Below are 11,955 nucleotides of genomic sequence, written 5' to 3'. Positions count from 1 at the left end.
GTAGTATTATTAGATATTTGTGTTTAAGTTCCTTAAACAGAATTTGTGTGACGGCACAAACAAATGAACAGCTGTGAGTCACTGCTCTGGGATCAGTTTGAAGATTTGAACTCATCTCAGTTTCAATATGATTTTATTTCATATCCAGAAAAATAGCAATAAAAAGCTCAAGGCGGTGTGACAACAAACGAGTCGGAGACGTTTATTGATGCAGTAAAGTGCAACTGCAGCGAGGATCAGCTGTTAAACATCTTGTTTTTCTGCTGCTCGCCGTCACAAGTATGAGAGTAAACTGGTCTCTGTGAGGAGCTCGCCGCCGCCGCTAATGGAGACCCACCACAAAACCACAAGGGTCCTCCGATCAGCGTGTGTGTGTGTGTGTGTGTGTGTGTGTGTGTGTGTGTGTGTGTGTGTGTGTGTGTGTAACCATCTGTCTAGCTCTCTGTCTGCGATTTTAAAGCTCGGAAAAAAGTGGCCCCCCGACCACAAATTGCTCAGAGAGAGAGAATGTCAGGGGAAAAAATAATACCAATCAGAGCACGTGGAGGTGTGTGTGTGTGTGCGTGTGTGTGTGTGTGTGTGTGTGTGTGTGTGTGTGTGTGTGTGTGTGTGTGTGTGTGCGTGCGTGTGTGTGTGAAGGGCAGAGTGTCCAGACGTCTGTCAGCTCAGACTTCTATACTTGTGAGGACGCTCGTTCAGCAGACGGACGTCTTCACTCTCAAACAGCTCTTAGAAGAAGAAGCAGAAGACACGACGTCCTCGGTCCAGAAAACCGTGTCAGAGTTTTCTATTGTGCAAAAATGTCTGAAGGTCTAAAACTTCTCTAAAAACAGCTTCACTCCAGAAAGTCGTGACTTCGTTCAAACATCTGTTTTCTCAGAGCGTCCTCAGTCTCGAGGTCTCCACTTGACAAACATGTCCTCACTCTGCTGGACGTCACTTTCACAAGTGTCCCCACTCCTCAGGACAACTACACTCGTTTAACATTGACTTGTAAATGTCTGTCAAAGTCGTCCACAGTTTTCAAAATAAGATCCTCGCTTTACAAAATGTACGTTTCAACTTTGATTTTTAAACGTTCTCACTTAAAAAAACGTCTTTACTTCATGAAACAGTCGTCAAAAAAAACATCCTCACTTTTCACTTTCACCTCCCGACTTTACAAAACTGTCGTCACTTTTAAGAAAATCTTTACTTTTCAGAGATGTTTGGTCCTCACAAAGATAGAAGCACACACACACACACTAGTGCCTCAGTGTGTCTAATCTGGGAGGTCCTGACAGGGTGTGTGTGTGTGTGTGTGTGTGTGTGTGTGTGTGCTGCAGTGAAAGTGGGTTAGTGTGAGGATGACGTGATGCGTCTAATTGGACAGTTTGTTGAGACTCACCACATGTTGATGGAGCGAAGCCTCGTCTGCAGCCTCCACATGCGGCTTCGCTTCTTCTTCACAGCTACAAACTGAAAACACGGAGCCGCTCTGACCGGCTTCAGTTTCATCGTGAAGAGCTGATGACTGTGTTTTTATGTCAAATGAATTAGATTTCTACTTATTAATGTTTTATGATCTTGTCAGTCGGTCAAACTTTATGTTCTGTAGCTGCTTTCATGCAGCTCAAAGAGCCGAACAGGCGACGGACACGGAGACGTCTCAGTAAGAAAAATTCACTTTAAAACAAAATATGGAGACAAAAAAACAGAAAATCACCCTCTGATTCACCTCAAACATTACAGACGTCTGTGAGTGATGTAACTCTCTCACTTAAACTCTGTCGTTAAAGGAACATCAGTCAAGTTTAATATTTAAAACTGACGAGAGCTTCACATTTAAATTAAATCACAAGTCATTTGGAGAAATCGTCTCCACACACAGAGAAGAGCCGAGTGTTGATAGAGAAATATGAGCCAGTGTTATCATCAGCTTCAGTTCCCGCCTGGTGGAGAGTTGATCCTCACAGACGCTCCTTCCTCTCAGGATGTGTACGACTCTTCCTCTTCCTTATGAAAACTATTAACTTAAAGGAAACTTTGTATTTTCACATCCTGGTCTACTTGTTTCAGACATTTTCTCGATGTGTTTTCTTCCGTCTGCAAATGAAACTTCTGTAAACTTGTTTACAGAAAGATTTCTTCCTCCGGTATCCAGTGTAAGATTTTAACTGTGTGGTCTGGTTGTCAGGATGGACTTAGCTTTGTTCTGGACGTCCTGGTTGCTGTAATTTATTTCACACACTGGAGCAAACAGATAAAAATACAGATGGTATAAAAACACAACGCTGCAGCTGTCTGCAGCTCAGGAACATGCTGAGTCAACATTAGTGATCCTGGTGATCGTTACAGGACATCAGAACAAACTTCAGAGACCCAATCAGACCCAATCAGACCCAATCAGACCCAATCAGACCCAATCAGCGCCACAGGCCGTCTGGCCGTATGTCTCAGGTAAAATTAAGTTTTTTAATGTGTAATTTGGAGCCTGATATATGTTACTGTATATAGTATCATCAGTCAGCTGACATAAAAGAGAAGAAACCAACATGAGAATCACTCCTGATACATTATTTTGTCCCTAAAATCAAGTTCAGCTGGATTCTGATTGGCTGTCAGTGTTTCTGTCGTTCATCAAATCTCTCTGAAAGTGATCCAGGTGATAATCTGTTGTTATTGTTAAGGTGATAACGATCTTTCACAGATATTGTTATCGGTGTGCACAGTCACAAAGAGACGCGTCGACAATGATGCATCACCAGCAGAGCTACTGTTTTCCCACAGCGCAGCGTGCGCCGTGTTCTCCCGTGTTGCATTTCACCAGATGTTGGAAAATGTTAAAGTATTCTCAACACACGGAGGACTCAGACACGCCCGGCCTGACTGTCCTTTATCTCGGCCAAGAAGCTGCACTTGAACACACCGCGAAGACTACAGCTGACGGCCGACTAGCTTGTACGTTCTGCACCTGCGTGAGAGGAAATCACTGTTCACACCAGCAGGTGGCGTTATTCATCATTCAAGAGAAACCAGAAGACTGCAGATAAACAGTGATGCTAATCATAGTAAAGTGTCAGTGTCCCTGGTGAAGAGGAGGAGGAGAGAAATCAGGAGACACTGCACTAAAAAAGCACGACAGAACAGCCGGAGCCACAGACGCTCACCAACGGCCCGGTGTGTCAACTGTTGACCTGATGATGGCACTAGATTAAAGTCAGAGGTCACCAGAGTTATTACAGTTCGTCCTGAGGGGAACGTGAATGTCTGAACCACATTTCATTGATCAGATCAGATTTCCCTGATCTCCATCTGACAGACATTTTAACAACTCTCCGTTTAAAGAAGGCCGGATGCAGCGACAGCTCGAGTCAGTCCCGGGTCCTCTTCATGTCTTTGTCTCCACGCTGGCGTCACGTCGAGCGATCGCTGACGGGAACTGATGCAGTGTCCATGGCACAAACTCACACTGACGAGACTCATCCAGCCAAACACACACTCACACTGACGAGACTCATCCAGCCAAACACACACTCACACTGAGGTTTGTGGGAAGTGACGCTGAGCAGGGAGAGCTGCTGTAGCTGCAGTTTGTCCTTGGAAACGTCTGTGAGTCCGTCTGTGTGTCTCACTCCGTCTTAAATCGTGAGGCTGTGAAGCTGCTGCCTGTCAGACTCTGATCAGCTGCAGATGCGTCTCTCCTCTGGAAAGTTCCCTCTATCGTGTTCATGGCGTCGTATCGAGGCTGCAGTACATTTAAAACACCACACTGAATTTTCCTGTGAACGCAGCACCATGAAACCTGCTCGCAGTCTGATCCCGGCTGGAAACATTTCTCAGTCTGACTCAGAGGAAGATTCTCTGTTTGTCTGTTTGGTTTTGACGCAGCGTCCACATGTTTGATGTCATTAAAGTGATTCCCTCAGTGGAGCTCGTCTGTCTCGGGTTAATTTGGTGTTGAGTTTTGTCCAGCTGTGTCCTAACAGCTGCTTCTGAACACGTTTCTCACAGACTTCAGTCAAACATCAAGTCACAGTAACAATGAAGCGCTGAGCGCCGCAGCTCTGATTCTAACCAGGATGTTGGAGGCGACACAGTTTAGCAAAGATGCGATTAGACGTGAATAAGCCGGCACGACTGGACACAGACAGAAAGATCCAGTATCAGTGTCAGGTTAAGATCCTGATGTCATCGATCCATGATCCACTCCAGAGTTTATACTGTGTTGTTACGTCCTCCTCACTTACTGCAGGAGACGGCTCAGCCTTACACACTGGGAGCGCCTGCTGTCCTCCGGGGGGCCGTCCTCCGGGGGTGGACGCTAAACAGAGACAGGTGGAGACACTTTGATGTTGGAAGCAGCAACATGAAGAAAACAAACAGGAAGAAGAGACCATATGTCTCCTGTCTGAAGACGTTCTGATGGACAGACAGTGAGCGATGGACGTCACAGGACAATATTCACAACATGGACTGATTTGATTAAAAAAGACTTGTGGAGCCTCACGGACTGAAGGAAAATCTGATAACAGAGGAATCGACAGAAATCAGGACTTTACGACCACTTTAAAGGAGGAGAGACATTTATTTCCATCTCTTTTGCGTAATATATAATAAATCATATCTGTGAGTCTGAATGAAAAGTTCTTTGGTTCTTCTGGTTTCTGTTAAATGAACTGACGAATCATTTAACTGGAGACTCTGACAGAAGCTTAAACACCTGAAGCAGCTTTAATGTGCACCAGCCACCGGACGTAGTACCTGTAATACTATTACCACTAATCCTTCAAATACACGTTATATTACTCTGTTACTGCTCTAAGTAATATATCACTGTCACATGCTACTTCTGTAGCACGTTAGCCATCAACACTGGTCAACACTAACTGGACGTTTCATCACTTAAAACCAACAACAGCAACATACACAGTAATGATGAGGAGAAGAAGAAGAGCTGCGGCGTCAAACTCAGACATCAACAGCTGAGCGATGCAACTCTGGACACGTGCAGGTTCACAAGACTTCAGCTTCATCATCCTCCTGCGTTTAATAATCTGCTGCATAGACTGAGGACGGACTGACGGACTGACGGACTGACTGACTGACTGACTGACTGACTGACGGACTGACTGACTGTGGTGGACATGAAGCTGTGTGTGTGTGTGTGTGTGTGTGTGTGTGTGTGCGCGCGCGTGCGTGCGTGCGTGCGTGTGTTGGTAAACAGAGCGGCTGCCTCCCTCTGTGGGACGAGCAGGAGTCTCCTCCTCAGTTTCCCCGACAGACTCGCTCTGCGTCGCAGCCTCGGCATTCTTTCCAGCCGAGTCATCGCTGCTGTCAGTCTCCCTGCTGTGTGTGTGTGTGTGTGTGTGTGTGTGTGTGTGTGCGTGTGTGTGTGTGTGTGTGTGTGTGTTTGTTTGTGGGGCACTCCTGCTTTCTGTCAGACAGTCGGCTAATTGCTGCTTAAGGTTTTGTCATGCTTCGTTCTCTTCAAAACACACACACACACACACACTTTACCTTTTACTCTCATTTAAGCGTCCAAAATGTAACGTCTGCGTGCGTCTTGCACGTTTAAATGTGGTCTGAGTTCAGATGAATCAACCTTCATTACTAATAATAAATCCACCCTCAGTCTCTGATCCGGGCCGGGTCACTGTGGTACCAGGTTAAAGAAGGTTGTCCAGATCAACAGCAGTGTTTTCCAGCTCTTCTTGGAGGATCCTGAAGCGTTCCCAGGTTCTACGTCAACCCTGGAAGATGTCCTGAGGATCCTGATCACATGTTGAATCACATCAACTGGCTCAACTTTCACAACAGCTCCACTTAGAAAAACAAACAACAGTTCAGCACTTTAACTGAAGATGTGATCTGGAGCATTTCTGCTCTTGTTCTACATGTTGTCGAGTCGAATGTTTCCAACCATGTTCAAACAGAAAGTTTCCTCGAGGTAACGTTGTGTTTCATCTGGTTGTCTGTCGCTGTAACTTCAGGAGAGAGTCAGAGAGCGAGGGAGGAAGAACAAACTTTAAAACACAACCTCATCTGTGAACATTGTGATAGATTTTTGTTTTGTCTTTGGTTTGGTTTCGATTGAGAGATTAGATTAATTACAGAGTGGTCTCGACCTGCTCTGATTCAAAAGTGTCATGAGATGAATTTTGTTTTTGTTGCTATACAAATAAAAAAGTGGCACAAATGATGTACTGTGCCTTTAAATAAGTTTAAAACCTGAAAATGAATTAGAATCAAATAAAATAAGATTGAACAGTGAGAACTAATAAAACTAACATAGTGTTGCTCTTCAGATAAACACTGAGAATGACACCATTTTGTTTTTTAAACGAGCACCTTTGTAATTTAAGTACAAACAGAGACACATTATCTTCGTATCTGCTGACCTGATGTCTTCAGATGTCTTTGTCTGATTCATGTCATGATGTTGTGAGAAGCAGAAAACAAAACAACAAATCATCTGCGTAGAAACAGACAGTTATTTGGGGATTCATCAGACTGAATCAATAACAGGAGGATTTTGGATCCGGCCTCACGCTCAGGGTGTCTCTGTGTCTGTCGTCCTGCAGCAGCTGGACGAGATGCGTCGAGATCTCCGCTGGATCACAGACGCGCTGCAGTACGCTCGCTACAAGCAGCCTCGCGGCGGCGTCCCCATCAACTGCCTGGTGGACGCCAACGCTCCAGACAGCGACTCCGGCCAGCAGAAAACTGACTCCACCTCCTCCACCATGGACTACCTGCCCACACCGTCCCCCTCACCTGAGCTCCGCAGACGGAAAGCCATCAGCGGTGAGTCATCACACATCACAGAGAGCTTTAGATTTAAATATTCTCCTCAGAAACACACCGAACACTGACGCTTTCTGTCTGACAGACTCTCTGCTCGGTTCAGATGAAGACGGGTCCTCGGAGGTTTTCCTTCCGACAGACAGTGACTACGACTCCAGCGACGCCCTGAGCCCCCGCGAGCTGGACCTGCTCTATTCTCCACCCCAGGATCTTGCCCAGCAGGCCGTGCACTCACTGGGCGGCAGCGCCCCAGACGTGCTCCAGATGCACGAGCTCAGGTGACGTTTGCTCAGTAACGTCTTCTTATTGTCCCGTCTGTCTGAGCTCACATTAGTCCTCAAAGAAGCTCCTGTGTTCGTCTTTAAGTGTCACACATGACTTGATTCAGGAGAAGCTGGAGCTTCAGTCCGGCTCATTTAAAGTCCAGACTTTACCTCAAAATTGAGTGTTTTTTTGCTGTGAACTCAGACAGAGCCTCAGGAAGTTTTATTTTAATTATTTTTTTATTAAAAAGATGTTTTAGACTTCCATTTGAATTTGTGTCTCCATCTGACCAAGTAACAGACATTTATATTATCTGTGTTTCAGTGAAGAACTAAAGGAACAACACAGTTTAAATGTGTCTAACTGATCCGTGTCTTCCCGTCCCTCAGGTACAGCATCTGCCCGCCCAAAGACCTCCCCCTCTCCCCGGTGGCGAAGGATCCTAAATCTAAAGATGCTCCTCTCTCCTCACCCCTCCTCCCCCACTCCCCCTCTCCATCCAAAGACTTCCCCCTCTCACCCTCCCTCTGCAGGACCTTCCCCACCTCTCCGTCCATGCCCCTGTCCCCGAGGTTCTCCAAAGACCTGCCCCTGTCCCTCCCCCTGTCCCCGGCGCTGTCCGACACCACCAGGACTCTGGAGGGCCTCTCCCTCTCCAGGAGCCACCACGAGGGCGTGGCTCCCCTCAGGGCCCTCGCCAACCCTCCCGCCAAACGCAAACTTCTCTCCAGGAGCCACCGGGGCCAGTACTTCAGCGGGCCCCAGCGCTGGCTCAGGGGCCACAGCAGCGAGAGTCACAGCGGATCTTTATCTGAGGGCGTCTACACCAAGCAGCCCGACCTCGACCTGCCTTCGCCCGGGGACCTGCCCTCCACCTACGTGAGCCACGCCTCCTGCGTCCTGGAGAGCCGCAAGGGCCGTCAGCGGGAGCCGCGGCCCCACGTCCGCCGGATCTTTGTGGAGCCCTGTAGGCAGGAGGGGAGGGGCCAGGAGGAGGAGGAGGAGGAGCAGGAGCAGGAGCAGGGCGGAGACACGGCGGAGGAGGTGAAGGCTGCAGGCGTGTCGGTGGTCGTGGCACAAGTGGAGTCAGGAGGCGAGGGGGAGGAGCCAGAGGGAGCCTCCACACAGGAAGTAGACTCAGACGACCAAACCAACGCCCAGGTGTCAGAGATCCTGAGCAGCACGCTGTAGAGCCACAGCAGCAGGTGGGTGCAGGTCACGTTCCAGCGTTTAACAGTCACAGTCCATTTACAACAGACCGCTCGTTCGTTTCAACATGACCTCTGAGCTCGATGGCAACAGCTTTGGACGTATACGCGTCACACGTGTTCTGACCGAACGCTGAACATCGATCTGTTACTTCATGTAATGTATGTTCTCAGAAAGTCTCCTCCTGTAACAGAAAACACCTTTTATACTTTGATACTTCGCCTCCAGTTAGCTGCCACCTTTGTGTAGTAACAGGACCCGGTGACGCTCAGATCAGCTTCGTTAATCCACAGTTCCATGTCGCACTTTCACCTCGAGCGAGTTTAAACAAGTCGCTCGAGTTTAAAACTGTGGAAACAGTGAGATCAAGCTGAGGATGAGGCTGACACGGTGTTATGGTTGAAAGCTTTTATGAGTCAGGATTGTTTTGTCCGCTGGTAAAAATGAATAATCCTGCGATCAAACCAGCCACCGAGTAACAGCCATCACAATCTGTAAGTGACGCTGCAGGCTAACGCTAAGCTAACTGTTTTAACTTTCCTGCTGTGGAGCCAAAAAATACAGGAAGAATCGCTTCTCCTGCTTTTTGATGATCTGAAGCTTAATTTGATTGATTTTTGGATTCAGAATGAAAATCGTGAAACGTCTCAAAGCTTCAGAGCAGAAGAAGAACGACTGAGTTCAGCTTCACATAACGTGGAAGTGATCGGAGGTGAAGAGTCAAACATCAGCTGTCTGTTCATCTCTCTCTCTCTCTCTCTGTGTCTCTCTACCACAGTGCTGATTGGCCGGGCGTGTTGACGAGCAGCCCTCAGACCTCCACAGATTGTAAACTAAACTAAAGTTGCTGGTTCAACTCCGCCAAGCCTCAGACCCATGGCATCGACTGTTACAAAGAGAAAAATCAATGCAACAACAACAAACGGAGCTCCCCACAGGAACTTTGCACACTTTGACCAAAAACAGTCGGTTTGATCGTTTCGTCTTCAGCTCGACTTTCTCAAACTCTCCAATCGAACCGTTGGACCGGTTCTTCTCCTGGCGGCCGTCTTCAGAGCGTAGATTCTCCTGGAGCTTGAAGTGAATGTACAGTTTGGTGTGGTCTCCTCTGACCGATGTGTTTCTGAGCTGCTCCTGTCGGGTCTCAGCGTGGTCGAATCAACCTGTGGTCAGTTTAAAGAAAAGATGATATATATTTAAATATGATTCCTGAGAAACACGTGAGCTGCCTCAGAAGTATTTTTATAGTGTCGGATCACAGATGTACTATTTTAGCTGTATTTTGTTGGCATGAAGTCTTGGTCCGGTTTGTGCCTCCTGCTGGTTCAGCATGAAGACGTCAGGGGGCTTCAGGTCGGGGGAGTCGGACTCACACGGTGTTTGTGTCGTGCTGTTGTGTTGACTTTCTGTTCGGCTTCACCTCCGGTGGTTCCTCCAGGCTGCTCCTGTGTTTCATGTTCTGGGTTTATTTTTCTTATGAGCACCAAAACCTGTTCTCTCTGTGGACTCCTGTCAGTCAGCTGTCTGCAGTTTCTTTAAACATGTATGCACGGTATTTTAAAAGTGTGTTTTTAATGTTTGCACATAGCAATTATGGAATAAAAGCTAATTAAATATATTTGATGCAACTGGGCATTAACTGTGGCAGCTTCTATCATTACTGACTGTAAGAAGGTCGTTTACTGTCCTCTGGAAGTGTTGACGATGAAGACGAGAAGTATTAATTAACAGGCTTGTTGTTTGAATGTGTAGCACAGATGCTGCAGTACAACCTGACACGCAGTAACTATACCCACACTACTAAACATCTGTACTGCAGTCGCCTCTTTATGTGACGTTAAAGTTGGACAGAAATACGTTTACTTACTTTTTAGACGAGAATTAAAAAGGTTTATATCAAAATTATTCACTTATTCAATCAAGTTCACACAAAAAGTCAAATTCAAGTATTTTACTCAACAACCAAAAAAACCCAAAACGGCTCCACAGAGCTCAGCTGCTGTCCAGAGGTGCACGCTAACACTTTTAGCTTAGCAGCAACAGTGAAGGGTGTAAATAACGTCTTCTCAAATCAATTTGGGATCTCGGAGCTTCCTCTGATTTTAGCGTTGACTGTTCCTTTAAGTTTGAAGCTAAAGGCAGGAGGTGATTAGCCTAGCTTAGCATGAATAGTGAAGGCAGATGGAGCAGGTAGCCAGCCGCTAACACTTCTAATTAGCATGTCACATCTTGTGTATGTAATCTGTACACTAATAAAATGTAAAGATGACATAAAGCTTCCGGTCTTTATGCTAAGCTAAGCTAACCTCTGTACTGAACACACAGACATGAGAGTGATCCATCCGAACGTCTCATCTGTTCCTTTAATTGAGTGATTAAAATGTAAAACTGTGAACTACACAGTGTTACAGTTTATTAAAGACTTTAATCGGTTGTGCTGATGCTGTTCTCACATCATCACACGTTAACGTGTCGAGCAGCGTTTTGTGAGCAGACGTGAAAATAAAGACGTAATAAAGAGTTTTCACTGTAACAGACCTTCAGTCAGTTCAGATTCAACACTTTCATCATGAGGTGAGTTCAGATCGAGTCTCACATCCTGTTCACACCCGGTATCAACATGTCCTGCACGGTCCAGTCAGTGTTCAGCTCTCTGTGTGATCCCTGGGACAGAACTTCATGTAGAACATTTAATGCTGAATTTACAAGAAGCTGTCTCACAAAGTTTGTTCAGTTTCTCCTCAACAACTCTTAAAATCACTACATTTGTGAAGGGAGTCTGGTGACGTTGTGGTTACTGGTGCACACGCTTGTGTTCGGAGCCGTCCACCTGTGATTGGATGTTGACGGCAGGTCTGAACAGAACTTTAAAGTCCGTCCTCAGCAGCTCCAGAGTGTCTGTTTATTTGAAGAAGGCTTTTATTGTGAAAGGTTACTGAAGGGATGTTTCCTGTTGGACGGACTCTACACATGTTGTCCGTCCGTCCGTCTTCATCGTCCTCCTTCATGTTGTTACCATAGAAACAGTGACGACCTTCTCTGTACATTTGGACCCGATCAGTTCCACTCTGACTTTATTTATTTGCAGCTGAAGGACGATCAGTCACACCGTGGATGTACTTTACCAACTGAAATAAACTTTGTCTCCTGTGGATGTTGTGCACTCAAACCTGTGTGTGTCGTTAATGTGTGTGTGAGTGTGTGTGTGTGTGTGTGTGTGTGTGAGTGTGTGTGTGTGTGTGTTAAATCATTACATCACTTCTATTAACTGTAATTCAAATAAATATTTTTATTTCTTTCCCCTGAAGTGATCCACACTGAGGACCTGCTGTCCACAGTGACGCGTGTTGTCATTAAGTACAATTTTGAGGTACTTCCTCCTCCTTCTTCTCCTCCTCCTCCTCCCCCTCCTCCTTCTTCTCCTCCTCCTCCTCCTTCTCTTCCTCTTTCTCTTCTTCCTCCTCCTCCTCTTCCTCCTTCTCCTCCTCCTCCTCCTCTTCCTCCTTCTCCTCCTCCTCCTCCTCTTCCTCCTTCTTCTCCTCCTCCTCCTCATCCTCCTCCTCCTTCTCCTTCTCCTCCTCCTTCTCCTCCTCCTCCTCATCCTCCTCCTTCTTCTCCTCCTCCTCCTGCTCCTCCTCCTGATGACAGGACATCATTATAAAGTACCGTGTGGACCCGTCAGTGGCCCGCGGGCCG

The 11,955-nt window shown here is 46.7% G+C and overlaps 1 protein-coding gene across 4 annotated transcripts in view; it reads left to right on the top strand.

Moving 5' to 3' along the window:
• The window catches only part of ankfn1a (ankyrin repeat and fibronectin type III domain containing 1a), a 75,924-nt gene extending 66,049 nt beyond the window's left edge, over nucleotides 1-9,875 (top strand). For all 4 annotated transcript variants that reach the window (XM_073489070.1, XM_073489069.1, XM_073489067.1 and 1 more), the window contains 4 exons: nucleotides 6,564-6,786; nucleotides 6,872-7,064; nucleotides 7,440-8,255; nucleotides 9,038-9,875. In XM_073489070.1, coding sequence (XP_073345171.1) covers nucleotides 6,564-6,786; nucleotides 6,872-7,064; nucleotides 7,440-8,241 — 1,218 coding nt within the window. In that variant the 3' untranslated portion in view covers nucleotides 8,242-8,255; nucleotides 9,038-9,875. The remainder of the gene's footprint in view (nucleotides 1-6,563; nucleotides 6,787-6,871; nucleotides 7,065-7,439; nucleotides 8,256-9,037) is intronic.
• Nucleotides 9,876-11,955: the final 2,080 nt, after the last annotated feature.

Source organism: Pagrus major, chromosome 20 (genome assembly GCF_040436345.1).
Source record: "Pagrus major chromosome 20, Pma_NU_1.0".
Classification (NCBI taxonomy): domain Eukaryota; kingdom Metazoa; phylum Chordata; class Actinopteri; order Spariformes; family Sparidae; genus Pagrus; species Pagrus major.
This window is presented reverse-complemented; position numbering and strand designations above follow the sequence as displayed.